The 17,762-nt window shown below is 36.7% G+C and overlaps 2 protein-coding genes across 3 annotated transcripts; both read left to right on the top strand.

Moving 5' to 3' along the window:
* The first annotated feature begins 1,438 nt into the window (after positions 1-1,438).
* LOC103336393 (putative UDP-glucuronate:xylan alpha-glucuronosyltransferase 3) lies at positions 1,439-6,165 on the top strand. 2 transcript variants are annotated; one of them, XM_008239432.2, is made up of 5 exons: positions 1,439-1,580; positions 1,705-1,814; positions 2,669-2,875; positions 3,151-3,788; positions 4,851-6,165. In XM_008239432.2, the coding sequence occupies exons 2-5, from the start codon at positions 1,756-1,758 to the stop codon at positions 5,879-5,881; spliced, it is 1,935 nt and encodes a 644-aa protein (XP_008237654.2). In that variant the 5' UTR covers positions 1,439-1,580; positions 1,705-1,755; the 3' UTR covers positions 5,882-6,165. The 2 variants fall into 2 exon arrangements, with proteins under 2 accessions (XP_008237654.2, XP_088909995.1); XM_089053869.1 differs by having other exon boundaries at positions 3,148-3,788.
* A 3,352-nt stretch (positions 6,166-9,517) lies between these two features.
* On the top strand, positions 9,518-13,484 carry LOC103336394 (putative UDP-glucuronate:xylan alpha-glucuronosyltransferase 3). Its single transcript, XM_008239433.2, has 5 exons — positions 9,518-9,759; positions 9,888-10,006; positions 10,770-10,976; positions 11,275-11,912; positions 12,217-13,484. Exons 2-5 carry the CDS (start codon positions 9,948-9,950, stop codon positions 13,245-13,247), a joined length of 1,935 nt encoding a protein of 644 aa, XP_008237655.2. The 5' UTR covers positions 9,518-9,759; positions 9,888-9,947; the 3' UTR covers positions 13,248-13,484.
* The last annotated feature ends 4,278 nt before the right edge of the window (positions 13,485-17,762 follow it).

Genomic DNA, 17,762 nt, shown 5'->3' with positions numbered 1-17,762 from the left:
GTCGCCAAACTATTTGGCTCCATACGGCTAGTACGAAGCAACATATGAAAAGAAGAAACATTTTGGTTTCATTCGGCTAACAGAAGCAGAAGGATTCCTTAGGAAATCCCAAAATGAATAGGGGCATTATTGTCCAACCACTTTAATTTTGTCCTTATTTATAAATAATGTACCCATTTTGGGTTTATTTATAAGTCTCCCATCATTTTATCCCTATTCACTCTCCCATAAAAACAATTTTTTTTAAAAAGGTTAGTATATTGTAGTTACACCCATAAGATATGTTAATCCATACTTTATTAATTTTTACAATAACATACCCCAGTCTTTTAAATTGTTACAATGTAGTTCCACCGTTAGGTTTCCATCAGATCTCTCCGTTAGTTGCCTACACGGCACTATAAGTCCCATTTTTTTTTTAAATGGATTAAAATATAAATAAAATATTTAAAAAAACAAAAAAACCTCTCTCTTTTTCCCGATTTCTTCTCCCCCCATTCCCCCATGACCACCACCAGCAAGCTCCAACCCCTAAACCCATCCCACAGCCACTCTCCACCCCAGCCTGCAACCACAACCCCACGAACCCAGAACCCCAGCCCCGATTTCTTCCCCAGTTATTAAATCTAGTTGAAAATTAGTCAAATTAACATTATCCTATTTGGGCGAGGAGATGGAAAGTTTTGCTCTCAAGGGTCAGTAGGGTTCAAGATTTCCCCTAAATTCTCTCAGCTTTGGAAATTGGCTGCCACAACTCCCTCCCCAGATTTGTTGGTTTTTGAATTTGTAGAGAGAGATAGACAGAGAGGAGAGAGAGATAATGACCGTTAGGCTAGGGTGCGGTGAGTTGGGGTTATGTGTTCTTTTGGGGGTGAGCGAGCTGGGGTTCTGGGTTCATTGCAGGCTGGGGTTTTGGGTTCTTTTTGGGGTGGGAGAAGAAAATCGTAGGGGGAAAGGGGAAGAAGAATATTGCGGGGGAAGGAGGGCTTGGTTGGGGAGGATTTTTTTTAATGCAATTTTTTCCACACAAAAAAAATGAAAAATATAGGACCAAAGTGCCACATAAGAACTAAGAGAGATCGAAAACTCTAACTGGAACTACATTGTAATAAATTTAAAAGACCAGGGTATGTTATTGTAAAAATTAAGAAGGTTTGGACTAATATATATTAAGAGTGTAATCACAGGGTATTAAATTATAATTAACCTTAAAAAAATTAATTAAGTTATTAGCATAAATATGTGAAAAGGAATGAGGAATTATCCAAGTAAGACCCATTAATTTCTAAAAAAAAATTTAAAAAAGAGTAAAAGACTTGCCATAGATGAAAAAACTTATCTTTGACCCAAATAAATGAAGAAATATAACTCATTTTACCTATTTGGGGCAAACTAAAGGTAAAATTTGTTTAGAACGCATATAATAGTCAATGACTTGAGATTTTCTTACATTGACCAGTCTCACTGAAAAAGACCCAAAGCATGAAAATTAACCGCCTCTCTCTCTCACTCAGACTCTTCAAACCCAAAAGCTCGCTTCCTCTGTCCTTCTTCATCACAGATCACAGATCACAGATTCGGTTGGAATCATTTTCTGGAATTTGTCTCTTTCCAATTTTTTTTAAAATTGAAATAATAATAATAATTATTATTATAAGTTTTCTGTTTGACCTTCTTCTGCTTCCATTGTTTTTGTAAAATCAGCATATCAGACTCAGATGGTGCCTCCCTCATGCTTCAACTGAACCAGCAAAGATGAGAGGGCCTTCCCCAAGTCCCATTGAGCCCAGACACCGCCTATCTTCTTCAGCTAAGTCAGTCTCTCTCTCTCTCTCTCTCTCTCTCTCTCTCTCTCTCTCAGTTTTTTCTCACTTTTTTTAGTGTAATTTTACTTCATTTTAATTTGAGCGTTTGATTTTTAGTACCACAATTAGGACAAAAAAAAAACACATGTGAGAAACGCCTCATTTATAAACAGTCTTAAGCTACGCAGTTTAATTCCAATGCATCTCTGCTTCTGTTGGTTCATGATTTTAGTACTCATTTTTTGGTCATTTACCAATTTCACTAGATGGGTTGGTTTCCTTCTTCATTATATATGTATACGCATACAGATCAAGGCTTTTTAACTTGGGAGGAATTTTTTTTGTTCGCACTAAATTTGGGTCATGATTCGTAAATATGGATGAATAGCAGGAGTTGAAAGAGGTTTTATTCTGAATTTGAACTTGTCTTGGTTAAGTGAGGTGTCATGCTAATAATTTGGCCACAATTTACACTGTTTGAAAGGGGCATGACAAAATCTTGAGCAACATGTTCAAATTGTGCGGCTTGTACAGGGTCAATGGTCATGGTTCATTTTGATATCAGATTCTTGGGCTCTTGCCAATGTAAATTTTGCAAATGATCTGAGCGCTTTTATTTGTAATGTGCTGAGTGGTATGTAGAACATTCATATATGTGCTGTTTCCACATTTCAATGTGCAATGTGTTTCCGATGATGGAGTCAATTGCAGGGCAGTTGCTTGTCTTTTGAGTGGAACTTGTTCCCAATCACTTATTTAGTGCTCTATCTATTTTTTTCCATTCCATTTGTTGTTCTTTGCATTTTGTTTCACTTGCCATGCAGACATATGCTTATGTTGTAGTGAATCCATTTTTGTTTCAGTGAAGACTCTAACAAAAGAAGGCCCCAGAGAAATAAAGTTCTTAAAGATATAGAAAAGGTCCTCCATGTTCCTGCCCAAGATAGAAACTTAAACTGCAAGCCCACCTTGAAACTTGTGTTGGTCGTTATTATATTGGGGACTTTTGTAACACTCTTCGTCTCTCCTGCTGTTTATAGTACTGATCATCAATCCAGTTCAGTATCTCGGTATGTCCTATTAGCTGATCACCTTGCTTTCACTTATTGTTGCATGGTATTAGTTTATTCTTTGTTACTTCATGCTTCAATCAAAAGACTTCTTTGTTGAGATTTTCAATAATTTATGTTTTCCCCACCTGGGAAAATATGTTGTCAGGAATTGGAAAAGCTATCTTTTCAGTTAGAAGTCAAAATGAAATTGTTTTTTTTTTAAAATAAATATTTTTTTGGCTTTGCTCTCCTTCCCTTGGAAATATTTTGTAACAATAGTTTATTGCCAGCAGGCTAACTTCTCAAGACAGATCAAGAAAAAAGAGTGTTGCCGCAGATTTACGTTACGTATCATCTTTGGACATTAGCTGGCATGAAATTTCTGATGTTCTTGAAACACTGACTGACAAAAAGGACTATCAGGGAATTGGCCTATTAAACTTTAATCACAATGAGGTTGATCATTGGAAGGAGCTGTTGCCAGATTGCGAGCATGTTGTTCTACACCTCAACCATGCGTCAAACAACATAACATGGGAATCCTTGTACCCTGAATGGATAGATGAAGTAGAAGAGTTTGAAGTTCCTACTTGTCCCTCTCTCCCAAAGCTTCAAATTCCTGGAAAACCACGGCTTGATCTGGTCGCTGTCAAGCTTCCCTGCAACAAGTCAGGCAGCTGGTCAAGAGATGTGGCTCGTTTTCACTTGCAACTTGAAGTAGCAAGGCTTGCTGCCTCATCCAAAGGATACCACCCTGTGCGTGTGCTTTTGGTGACTGACTGTTTCCCAATCCCAAATTTATTCACTTGCAAGGAGCTTGTTAGACATGAAGGGAATGCATGGCTTTATGAATCAAACTTGAATATATTGAGAGATAAGCTACAGCTCCCGGTAGGGTCATGTGAACTTGCAGTTCCTCTCAAGGCTAAAGGTCAGATTTAAACTAGCGTCTAGTAGTGCTATTTATTTACTCTTTTCGTTTTCTTTCTAAATTTGAATTATGTTATAAGTCGTTTTTGTGAATTGAAGTGCTGGTCTAACTTTCTTCCATTACTCTTTCTTTCTGTTTTTTTCTATTAATTTTTTGAAACTCAGTGTTTTGGAGTCCTTTGAAATGTGGAACTGAGTTCATTTATAAATGAATTCTACATTTTTGTATGTTTGGAATAGCCGACCACTGTGGAATTTAATTGGAACTTGTTGCAAAAAATTTTGAGTTGTTTATGTGGAGTTTATTTTGATGTGTATGTTTTGACCTGCACCAAGGGGACAAGATTGTGCAATGAAAAAGGACGAGTTCTAAATGTAGTGGTCCCCACATTAAATGGATTTAATAATTTTGAAACTTTTGTTTGAAACGGGGTAGTTTATTTGTGAATGAATTTTAATTGGAGCATAGTATGTATTAATGTGGTTCCAGACGTAGGTGGATACATCATGATAGGGGGATTAGGTGTTTTTGAGGTTAGTTAAGCTTTTTCTTTTTTGGTCAAGTAGTCCATCCAGGTGTCCATGCATGCTCACAACAATGGTAAATGTGAAATATATGGTATTTCATTTCTGCGATGCAAATGCCTGATGTCCTTCAATGCTGATGAGGTTGTTGGCTCACTATGCCGTCAATGTGATCAGCATCCCCCAGTGATTCATGAAGTTCACAATTGTCACACAACTGAAAGTCCTAGACATAAGAATGTAATAAGATTGAGTTGAGATGCATCGTGTCTGTCATGTGGTAAGGAGATGTGCTACTTCAATGATAAATATTAAAGTTGACCACCCGACCATCCTGAACATCAGTTGGTGAAGAAATTGGTGTAGGTCCTTATATTTTTTAAATGCAGACTCCATTAAGTAATTCATATGTGGTCGGTCCAGTGCCTTTGATTGCATCCCCAAGAAAGCAAATATAAGTCATGGTTATTTTGGAAATTTTACTGATGTAATAATTGCAGCATACTTGATAAGTGATGACCTAAATACTTGCACGCAGAACATTTTTTCTCGGAAGGAGCCCACCGAGAAGCATATGCAACAATCCTACACTCTGCCCATGTATATGTGTGTGGAGCCATTGCTGCAGCACAGAGCATCCGTATGGCTGGTTCAACACGAGATCTTGTCATACTTGTTGATGAAACAATCAGTGAGTATCATCGAGGAGGATTGGCAGCTGCTGGGTGGAAGATCCACCCAATTGAAAGAATCAGGAACCCTAAAGCTGAACCAGAAGCATACAATGAATGGAACTACAGCAAATTCCGCCTTTGGCAGTTGACTGATTACAACAAGATCATTTTCATTGATGCTGACATGCTTATTCTTAGGAATATTGACTTCCTGTTTGAGATGCCAGAAATATCAGCTACAGGAAATAACGCTACTCTGTTCAACTCGGGTGTGATGGTTGTGGAACCATCAAATTGTACATTCCAGCTGCTCATGGATCATGTCAATGAAATTGTATCTTACAACGGCGGGGATCAGGGATATCTCAATGAGATATTTACATGGTGGCACAGGATCCCAAAGCATATGAACTTCTTGAAACATTTCTGGGAAGGTGATGAACCAGAGATAAAGCAGATGAAAACTCGCCTCTTCGAAGCTGACCCTCCAATCCTCTATGTCCTCCATTACCTGGGTAATAAACCATGGCTTTGCTTCCGTGATTATGACTGCAATTGGAATGTGGACTTTTTGCAAGAGTTTGCCAGTGATGTTGCACATAAAAGGTGGTGGAAAGTGCATGATGCTATGCCAGAGAACTTGCAAAAGTTCTGTTTGCTTCGGTCCAAGCAGAAGGCAGCACTAGAATGGGATCGGAGGCAAGCTGAGAAAGCAAATTACACTGATGGTCACTGGAAAATTAAGATAAAAGACAAGCGTTTGAAGACATGCTTTGAGGATTTCTGCTTCTGGGAGAGCATGTTATGGCACTGGGGTGAAAAAAATTGGACAGATAATGCCACTGTTACTCCATCACCACCTGCGCTTACTACCTCTTCGGTATCTTCTTCGTGACTTGTTTTCTTCTTTTACTTACATACTTCATTCCGAGGACACAAGTCAACACGTAGTTCATGCCTACAAATGTGAGAAAGAAAAGTGTATCTCCTTAAACTTCACTTAGTATCTAGCTCAACAACTTCCTTGTAATTCATTTTATACTCATTTTTTCGTAATACATCTTATACCCATTTCCCCATCAAGGTGGGATAGATTTGTGCACTTTCAATGCTTTTTGAGGCTGTATGAAGTGATATCGTAATTTCTAGTCATCTTTAAAGTGGCCTTGGCCTTTCTTATGTTGGCTAGTGTCTTGTTCTAAATTTCCAGATTGATTTGGTTTCTTTTTACCAGTTCTTATTACTGTTCCGGGATTTCAATACCAGTTTGCCAACCATTGTCATGGTCTGCTAAATTTACAGAAATTTATGCACTGCCGTTGTCTTGATCTGGTGGACTAGGAAATAGGCGATTTAACTTGTGAAATTATGTAGTGGTAACTGATGAATTAATCTATAATAGGATATTCTTTAAGAAATGTATAGATTCTTTTTGTGTTTTGTTCACAACTATATTTTTTGGCCACCCCAAACTCTAATCTGAGAATTTCTCCATATAAGGTGACCTCTAACCTACCAAAAGTTTCTCTGTTTGAAGGGAGTTGTGGACGATAGAAAAGTTTGCCATTATTATTCTTCAAATCATAGAAAAGTGAGCACATTTCTTAACTTTCTTGACCACAATCATCTACCACCAACTACACTGCGCAATAAAAGAATAAACTAATACGACCCCAATGCTTGACAATGATGATTTTCTTTTTGTGGTCAAATAAACAGACAATGCTTGGTGGTTTGGTTTTGTTTTTAATTTTTTTAAATCAAGGTTGCTTGGTTTTGGTTAAGATGTCATTAATTAACATAAACCCTTCACCAAATAAATCTTATTACCATAAATGAGTGAAAACAGTGAGGTTAAAGTGATAACCACTGTTTGTTATTAAGTATAATTACTATAATTGAGTGCTAAGTGTCTATCACACCATTGTCACCTCTGTTTTTCTTTAATTCCTTTGAAAACCCCACTTTAACCAGCTATTATTTTTATCAACTAACTCTAGAAATGAGGAAAAAGAAAGGATGAACTCCTCATTTAGGCAATGTGATTCAACCACAAATTGATGTGTCTTTTTTTAATTTTGTTTTTTTAAAAAAAAAAATTCTCAAAATTGCATACTTATTGTACATGTTGTTCAGCATAGTAAAATTATTGATAAGGGAATATATATATTTTATTTTTATAGAAAATTTGGGATAAGTTTAAAATTTAGAACATAAGTTGGGTTTAATCATCGCATTTGTTGTTATTGATATAAGGCCTCGTGCTAGATGAAGGTGAGTATGTACATATAAAGCACATCACCCTCTCTCCGTTGGTCGATGTGAGATGTTGCAATCCACTCCCCTTAGGGGCCCGACGTCCTCATCGGCATACTCGCACCACATGACAGAGTGGCTCGATACCAAATTGTCACATCTCGGGATCGGCTCCGCCGTAACACGATATTGTCCGCTTTGGGCTCTCCTCTCTACCTTCATGGTTTTATTTCTGGGAACTCACGAGCAACTTCCCAATGGGTCACCCATCCTAGAATTGCTCTAGTATAAATTCGCTTAACTTCGGAGTTTCCATGACTCCGAAGCCAGTGAGCTCCCGAAAGGCCTTGTGCTAGATAGAGGTGAGCATGTATATATAAGACATCTCCCCTCTCCATTGATCGATGTGAGATGTTACAGTATTTTCTAATGTAGATATATTATTATTACTTTTATAAAATTATATAGTTCTTCTTATTATACCACTAAAGTATAAACTGTGTAGAAATTGATTTATAGGACAATAATTACAAGATTTTATTATGATTTTAATATAGGGATATACATAGGTTAGTAAATCTCATATTTTTAGGACAATTTATTATTTTGGAGATACAATAAAATAACTAATTTTATTTTTGCTATATTATATACTCTTGTAGGTATATTATCCTATGGTGTAGGTATATTGTCCTATTGCCTATTGATATATATATATATATATATATATATGTGTGTGTGTGTGTGTGTGTGTGTGTGTGTTTTTTTTTTTTTCATATTTTTGAAAATGTGTAATAGTATCTTATGTACCTTTTTTTTAAAATTTTTTTATATAGGTAATATACAATTTTATTAGTCTATTTTTGTATCTGACTTATAGGTAGTCTTCTAATTTATGTTACTAACTTATTGGTAACACAATTTATCACTAAATTTTTTTAATTGCTAATAATAACACTATTTACCTGTATGTCATGTACATAATTTCATGTGGGTGCTTGTCTAATCGATTGGTATAATATGTGGGTCTTTACTTTTCATTGATTAAATTGTATTTTATTAATATATTAAGTAAATATTATGAAGGAAATAATGCATTAAATTTAGACTTTTAATGTGTTTCCCCTATTTACCTCAAAGTGTAAAATCAACACAACAAAAAAAAAGTAATAAATTTCAAACGACCTACATTTAAAACAAAAAACTCCTGGACTAAACCCAATAGCAGTTAATCGTTTTGCACCTAAATTTAAGGAGCCCCTTTTTTTTTTTTTTTTTAAATGACATTTGTGGTCAATGAGATTACTCTAATTTACTGTTTTGGAACTGGTAAATGTATTTTCATTTCATTGTCAGTGGCAACTTTGGTTGAAGTAGGGTTGTTGTCGTTGGAGTTGGAAAGGGTCACAAAAAGACTTAAAATTTTGACTTCGGTAGAAAAATTAAAGGAATTCATTTAAGAATTTTTTATTTTGAGAAATAGATATACAAAAAAGAGGAATGCTAGCAACATTCTCTCTAACCTTCTCTTTTGGACTTTCTCCCTTCTCCTAATGACAAGTGTCATTTTCTTTACATTTAAAACAATGTCATTAATGTATCACACAAGTTAGTTTTGGTTTTCCAAGTTTACCATTTTAAAATGTATTGGCTTTTATATTTCCTTGAATTTATTCAAATTTTTTTACAACTTCTTTAGCACATTATTAAAAAATTAAATAATAATAAATAAAAAAAGAAAAACGTCATATATATATATTTAAAATAAAGTTTGTATCAAGATGTTGTTATCATCTTTATTTTGATTTTAACAAAACACACGTTCTCTTTGGGGGAAAAAAAAACTTTAGTTTTTATTTTCTTATTTAATTTTGTTAACAAGGTGGTAAAAAAGTTGTTAAAAAAAATTAATACATTCAATAAGGGTAAATTTGGAAAACAAAAACTAGTTTGTATGATGTATTAATGACATTGTTTTAAGTGTAAGGAAATTGACATTCGTCATGCGAAGAAAGGAGAATGTCCAAAAGAGAAGGTTAGAGGGAAGATTGCTAGCACTACCCTAAAAAAAAGGGTGCATATCAGTTTTATGGGAGAAAAAAAGCTAAGAGGAGAGAAGCATTATCCGATAACAAAGGAATGTAAAACTAGAAAATGATGGTGACAGAAAACATGATTATGAAAAACAAAAGTTTTTTGATGGTGACGAAACATCCTAACTTACGTGGCTTCGAAAGTACTGTTAAAAATGCTTGAAGGCTGGTTAAGCCACGACAATGACAAAGCCTTCATTTTGGTCAAACAGAGGAATGGCGAGACTGCGTGAACGATCAAATTTTTTTTTGAATTTTGCTGCAGAAACTGGTTTGCTTTGTATTTGTGCCTACTCTTCATCATTCATCACGATTGCGTAAAAGCTCTTCAAACATGCAGAAAAAAACTTCGCGTAAAAACTTGGACTGGAGCTGAATAAAGACCCGAAAAGGTACAACCAAAAGACAGAATAAGACCCAGAAGGTAAGCAGGCCTCATTCTTGAATTGACCAACCGCCTTAGGCTTCTCAAATGCGCTGTCTGCAAGTGCTGTTTTCCTTTTTCTATTTTCAAATTCACAGTTTTTTTTTTCTTTATTTATATCAAATCAGGATATCAGAATCAGATGGTGCCTGCCCACATGCTTCAAACCTCAAACCGAATGAGCAAAGATGAGAGGGCCATCCCCAAGTCCAGTTGAACCCAGACACCGCCTATCTGGTTCAGCGAAGTCAGTTACTCTCTCTTTAAATTTTTAGTTTTAGTTATTTTTCTTTCTGGTTTAGTGTAATTTGACTTCATTTTGCTTGGATATCAGATTAATAAGCATGTAAGAAAAGTCTTCCTATGTATCTCTGCTTCTGTTGGTTCAAAAAGTGTCATTTACCAGTTTGATTAGATGGGTTCCTGCTAAATTATATATATGTGTATGCATACAGGTCAAGACTAGACCTTTTAAACTGTGGCAAAATTTACTATGTTGGCATTAAATTGGGTCCATGAACATAGATGAATAGTGGGTCTCGAAAAGTTTGTATTGTAAATTTGAACGTGTTTTGATTAAGTGAAGAGTCTTGCCAATAATTAGACTACAATTTGCACTGTGTGAAATATTTTGGTGAGGATCTGCCATTCCATGTATTTAGCTACTGTGTGATGGTCATGGTGCGTGAGATTTCAATATTGAATTCTTGGGATATTGCTAAACTAGTTTGCAAATGATATTTATAACTTTTCTTTGTAATCTTCCTAATGGGATGTAGGACACTTCAAATTTGTGCTGTTTCCGCATAGACATATCAATGTGCAATGCATTTACAACGACCAAGTTGATTGCGTAACATTTGTTTGTCTTTCTGGGATTTTTTCCATTGGCATTCACTTATTTACTACTTTATTTAGTTTTTCCCATTCCATTTTGTTGCTCTTTGTACTTTCTTTCTCTTGCCATTCAGACATGTGCTGATGTTGTTATGAATCCCTTTTTGTTTCAGTGAAGATGCTAACAAAAGAAGGTCCCAGAGAAATAAAGTTCTTAAAGATATTGAAAAGGCTCTCCACGTTCATGCTACAGATAGAATCTTGAATTGCAAGCCTACCTTGAAGCTTGTGTTGATCATTCTTGTATTTGGGACTTTTGTGACGCTCTTCCTCTCTTCTGCTGTTTATAATACAGATCATCTATCCACTTCTGTATCTCAGTATGTCCTATGAGCTGATCACCTTGATTTCTCTTCTTATTGAGTGGTATTAGGTTACGGTTAGATAGTTTCTTGCTTCAACCTTTAATTTATTTTCTGATGTTGAGGCCTTCAAAAATTTCTCATCCTGGGAAACTATATTGTCAGCACTGCACTCTCTTTTCTCTTTGTCTGGACTGGAAAAGTCATCTTAGTAGCTAACAGGCAAAAGAGCATTGCTCTTTTCTTTTGTTCTCCTTTGCTCTTTCTCGATCTCTCTCCCGTGGCAACATTTGTAACACAAGTTTATATCCTGCAGGCTAACTTATCAACACATATGGACGAAAAAGAGTGCTGCTGGAGATTTACGTTACGTATCATCTTTAAACATTAACTGGAATGAAATTTCTGGTTTTATTGAAAACCTGACTGACAGAAAAGATAATCTGGGAATTGGGCTATTAAACTTTAACCACAATGAGATTGACCATTGGAAGGAGCTCTTGCCAGATTGTGAACATGTTGTTCTAAACCTCAACTATGCGGCAAATAACATAACATGGGAATCCCTGTATCCTGAATGGATAGATGAAGAACAAGAGTCCGAAGTCCCTACTTGTCCCTCTCTACCAAAGCTTCAAATTCCTGGAAAACCACGTCTTGATCTGGTTGCTGTCAAGCTTCCCTGCAACAAGTCAGGCAGCTGGTCAAGAGATGTGGCTCGGTTGCACTTGCAGCTTGAAGCAGCAAGGCTGGCTGCCTCTTCCAAAGGATATCACCCTGTGCGTGTGCTTTTGGTGACTGACTGTTTCCCAATCCCAAATTTATTCACTTGCAAGGATCTTGTTAGACGTGAAGGGAATACATGGCTCTATGAACCAAACCTGAATACGTTGAGAGATAAGTTACAGCTCCCTGTAGGGTCATGTGAACTTGCAGTTCCTCTCAAGGCTAAAGGTCAGATTCAAACTAGAATCTTGTGTTGGTTTATCAAATATTTCTTTTCAACATTTAAACTTTCTTTTGAGTCATTTGCTTTGTGCAATGAAAGCTGCTGATCTACCTCTTTACCATTAATCTTTCTTTCTGTTTTCACTTTTATTTTTTAGAACATCGGTGTTTTGGAAATTTTCAAAATGTGGAAATGAGTTCATTGTGAATGAATTCCACATTTTGAATGCATCCCACAAGTAAGCAAATATAACTCATGGTTACTTTCAAATTTTACTGAGCTTGAACTGCATTACACCTTATAATACAGAACATGTTAACTCCCAAAGAGCCCACAGAGAAGCATATGCGACAATCCTACACTCTGCCCATGTATATGTTTGTGGAGCCATTGCTGCAGCTCAGAGCATCCGAATGGCTGGTTCAACACGAGATCTTGTCATACTGGTAGATGAAACAATCACCGAGTATCATCGAGGGGGATTGGAGGCTGCTGGGTGGAAGATCCACACAATCCAAAGAATCAGGAACCCTAAAGCTGAACCAGAAGCGTACAATGAATGGAACTACAGCAAATTCCGTCTTTGGCAGTTGACGGATTATGACAAGATCATTTTCATTGATGCAGACATGCTTATACTTCGAAATATTGATTTCCTGTTTCAGATGCCCGAAATATCTGCCACAGGAAATGATGCTAGTTTGTTCAACTCAGGTGTGATGGTTGTGGAACCATCAAATTGTACATTCCAGCTGCTCATGGATCATGTCAATGAAATTGTATCTTACAACGGCGGGGATCAGGGATATCTCAATGAGATATTTACATGGTGGCACAGGATCCCAAAGCATATGAACTTCTTGAAACATTTCTGGGAAGGTGATGAGCCGGAGATAAAGCAGATGAAAACTCGCCTCTTCGAAGCTGACCCTCCAATCCTCTATGTCCTCCATTATCTGGGAAATAAACCATGGCTATGCTTCCGTGACTATGACTGCAACTGGAATGTGGATTTTATGCAGGAGTTTGCTAGTGATGTTGCACATAAAAGGTGGTGGAAAGTGCATGATGCTATGCCCCGGAACTTGCAAAACTTCTGCTTGCTCCGGACAGAGCAGAAGGCAGGCCTAGAGTGGGATCGGAGGCAAGCCGAGAAAGCAAATTACACTGACGGCCACTGGAAAATTAAGATAAAAGACAATCGTTTGAAGACATGCTTTGAGGAATTCTGCTCCTGGAAGAACATGTTACGGCACTGGGGCGAAAAGAATTGGACAGATAATGCTATTATTACTCCATCGCTACCTGCACTTACTACCGCATCTGTCTCTTCGTTATGACTTGTTTTCTTCTTTCATACTTGCATACTTCCGTTCTGAAGACACAAATCAACGAGTAGTGTATCTGCTTAAAATTCAGTTAGTCTAGCTCAACAAATTTTTTGTAAAATTTTGTGCCCATATTCCCCAATACGTCTTACACAAATGTTTCCATCAATGTGCCATAGAGTCTTGTACTTTCAATGCTTTTTGAGGCTGCATGCCATGATATCATGATTTCTTTTTTTGTTGCTGCTCTGAAACATGCACAAAACATGGAGACCGGTCGGACCCCTACTACAGTCTTGTTTTCTTGCTTCCAACAGTTCATGCTAAATGGCGAGCCAATCACAACAGTCTCCACTTTGGCAGCCATCAACCAAACATGACAATTGCACCTTTAGGTAATACTCTTGAAGACCAGTCTCACAATCTTCAAGAAACCTTCACCTTGACAAATGACCATTTGCCTCAATGCACCTCAAGTGCGGAGGTTGTCCACCCAATCTCTGGCATGCGAAAAGTTCTAGTAAGCTCAAAAAATGTTTGAAACCGCTCCCTTGTAGATCCTTTCTTGCACATGAAGGCAACCCTACTTCTTTAACCTTGTAAATTTTGTTGCCATATCACTTGTAAATTGTGTTGTTATATCACTTGTAAATATGCTTGCCTACTAATACTATTAAGGTTGTGGTTCTCGTAAACTAATGTGAGGTTACTCTACAGCAAACTTGTATCCTCGGGATTGGCGTAATGTAAATGTTCATTTTTATCTATATCTTACATAAGATTCTGTACGTAAAAGATTGCTTCCCCTTCCAGGTGGTAGATGATCCTTTCATAAGGCTGTGGAGATCCGGTGATCACCGAGATAACTTCCATGATAGTGAAATCAATTTATGGGGTTTACATCTGAATTCTGGATAAGGTTGAGGTTAACTGCTGAGCTCTTAGAGCATCTCCAACCGATGTGTCAAAAGTGTCACATAGACATTTAACGGTTAGAAATAAAATCTCACATCACTCTGACCGATTTGTCAAAGCTGATGTGGAATGAAGGCTGGAGGTTGAGATGTTATTTTTGACATCTCAAAAACAAGATGTCAAATGAATATTTTATTATTTTTAAAGATAGTTAGTTGTTACTTTCATTTATTATTTTCCTTTTTATATTTTTTTTCTTCTTGATCTTAAATGATTTGACTATTATAATAATTATTTATTTGACATATCGGGTGGAATATAAAACTGTGTAAATGTCAAATTGCCACATCAGCCATCAAATTTAAATTTGATGTTTGGTATTTGACATCTCCCTTGGAGATGCTCTTAGGCTACTCGCTGTTTTTTTCCCTGATCTAGACCCAACGGGACCTTAGCTTGTTATTTTAGACCTTCTATATAGTGAAGTCCTTTTATGTCTCACCTAAATATTTACGTGTCTTGCCCATGGTGGAGGAACTAGCAACTAGCTGGTATTTTTACAAAGAATGAAAGTGCTATAGAATTGGTGGCAACTGTTTCATTGACTAAAACCTGAGTTTTCACTGAAAAGTTGGTTTTCTAAATCTATTAAAAGGTCTTTCATCAAAATCCTGCATGATGATTGGAAAAGTTCCTTCGACCAGTCCAGATCATCTTATGCATATTTTCTCTTCAGGTCAATTGATTTCATCCACTAATTATGTAGCTTGATAAAATTGACTTGATATTGAGGCTGCATGCCATGATATCATGATTTCTTTGGTTTATGTTGCCTGCACAATCCATAAGAAGCTGCTGGTCACCCAAAACATGGAGACCGATTGGACCCCTACTATAGTCTTGTTTTCTTGCTTCCAACACTTCATGCTAAATGGAGAGCCAATCACAACAATCTCCATCTTGGCGAGATTGGACCCTACTATAGTTTTGTATTTATACTATTACTTGCGGTTTTAGAATCTCTTTTTCTCGTAAACTAATGTGAGTTTACTCTCCAACAAACTTGTAACCTCGAGCTTGAGGTAATGTAAATTTTCATTTTGAAAAGATTTTGTTTTATTTTCCATTGCCAATAAAACTCTGATCTTAACTATTTAATGGAGTTTGTTACACTTTTGTCCTAGAGTTATATAGATATTCTCTTTCCCGGAATATCGTCTTCCGGGAAGCTGCTAACTCCAGAGTTCAAAAAGATCATAAGGTTCCATGGTTTGAAAGAAGAGCCAGTTGTGGTAGGGGCGTATAACGATTTAGTTTTGTGCTGTGCAAGCCACTGTATCAACGCCATTACTACATCTGCAATCCATACACCACTCAATGGGCTGCTCTTCCTCCCCCTCCTCGATGCCAACAGAAAGTACTCGTGGGACTGATCTGCGATGTTCCCTATTATAACTACAAGGATGACGATGAGGACCACCTCAGCAAAGGATGCAGCGTCCAGGTCAATGCTGATTATAGCTGCAGGGTTGTCAGAATTCTCCTTCCTGATCTTTTTTCAGTTTCAGATGATGACGGATATGATAATTCTGTCAAATTATTCAAATTTCACATGGAGATCTTCTCTTTTGTGACTGGTGAATGGAGAGATTCAGTTGTATTTTCCGGAGTAAGTTCTAATTGTGTAACTACGAATATTAGCATTGATTCTTATAAATGTCACTTTCTGTCTTTTGATGATGTTTATGAACCAGCCATGGGCTGTTGTTCAGCTGAGTGCCTTGGTGTGTTCCGAGGGTGTCTGCGTTTGGGCAAGCAATACTCTATTTTTTTGGGAGTTGAAAGAGGAAGAAGATCATTGTGATATGTTGGTGGTCGATGGAGCCGCCAAATTGTGCTTCAAACACAAGAAGACGGTTTATCCACTGGACCAAATGTTTACAGATCATGATGATCTGGTGGTGGAGCTGATAGCTTTTGACCCGAATGATGAGGATAGCTTGTATCTGAATGTCAACGGACATATAGTGGTGTGCAACATTATTACAAGAAGGTGGTCCAAAGTAGCTTCATTTGAGAGTGATATTAATGTTAATAGTTACTTCTACCAATTTGTGCTCCCATGATGGCCGACACCAGTTCCTAGACTACCACAGCATGCTCAAAATCAACCAGCCCATGGTGGAGGAACTAGCAGCTGGCCTGGTATGTATCATGTATGCTCAACAGCGCTGTTGTATTTTCTGGATCTTAAATGTTTCTTCTTTATTTATTCATTTTTGTCGAATGTTTCTACTTATTATATATGGAGGAGCACTGTGAGTTTAAATTATTCTGTGTTGTACATGCAGCGTTTATTAAAGCAGAAAATTTTCAGTAGTTTTGGATTTTATTTTTGCTATTGCAATTGGTTTTTTGTTTCCACTTTGCTAATTAATTTTTTCAGATTGCAGGTGCAGTTGGCGTTTCCTTGCTCTAGTTAATTATATTAAGGCTTGGAGCTATGCAGCATGATTAAAGTGATGTTTATCATAGCTGGTTTTGGCCCTCTGCCGGTAACTGTACTCTGTTTTACTATTGACTTTCTAGTTTGAGATGTTATGCAGAACTTCAATTTGTGTATTTTGTTCCCCTTTTTTTTCCCCAAAAGAAATTGTATAGCCGCGCGGCTATACTCTGTTTTTAATTTTTTTAAAGAATTCGTATATGGCCGCGCCGCTCGGCTATACTTGGTTTGTCAAATTTTTTAAATTAAACAGTATAGCCGCACGGCTATAAACTTTTCTAATTTTTTATTAAAGAAATAGTATAGCCGACTGGCTATACGTGGTTTTTTATTTTTTTTAGAAAGGCATCGTATAGCCGCACGGCTATACGCACTTTTTCCAATTTTTTTATATATAAAAGAAATAGTATAGCCTCGTGGCGTTACTTGGCTCTCTTTTTTTTATATTAAAAAATAGTATAGCCGATCGGCTATACTGTTTAATTTAAAAAATTTCACTTTTAATTTTTAAAAGAATTCGTATAGCCGCGCGGCTATACACTTTTTTAATTTTAAAAGAATGCGTATGTGCTATACTTGGTTTGTCAAATTTTTTTAATCAAATAGTATAGCCGCATGGCTATAAAATTTTTTAATAGTATAGCCGCTGGCTAAAGGCATCGTATAGCCGCTCGGCTATACTCATTTTTCCCAATTTTTTTATATAAAAGAAATAGTATAGCCTCATGGCGTTACTTGGCTCTCTTTTTTTTATATTAAAAAATAGTATAGCCGATCGGCTATAGGCTTTACATTTATATACTGGGATCCTCTTTCTTTTATATGTTTTTCCCGCTTTTTGTTTATCAATAGTATTAGGCCATTCAATTGAGAGATTGATGTGTTTCACAGACACATCAAAACCATTACGAAAATGTTGCAGATTAGATAACAAACACAGAACCAAGTCAACTGCTAAACCTCCATTACATAGCCAAGTCTAAACCTACTCATCATCACCCCTAAAGCCACCAAGCATCATGCCAATCGTCAGGGAGCCAAGACGAAGCCAGAGAGAGCATTGATTATTTGAATACTATGAAAACCCCCAAGAATCCCCACTTCTG

This window comes from Prunus mume, linkage group LG6 (genome assembly GCF_029339155.1).
Source record: "Prunus mume cultivar Tortuosa linkage group LG6, ASM2933915v1, whole genome shotgun sequence".
In the NCBI taxonomy this organism is placed as follows: Eukaryota; Viridiplantae; Streptophyta; class Magnoliopsida; order Rosales; family Rosaceae; genus Prunus; species Prunus mume.
Note: the sequence above shows the minus strand (reverse complement) of the source record. Positions and strands in the feature narration are given on the sequence as shown.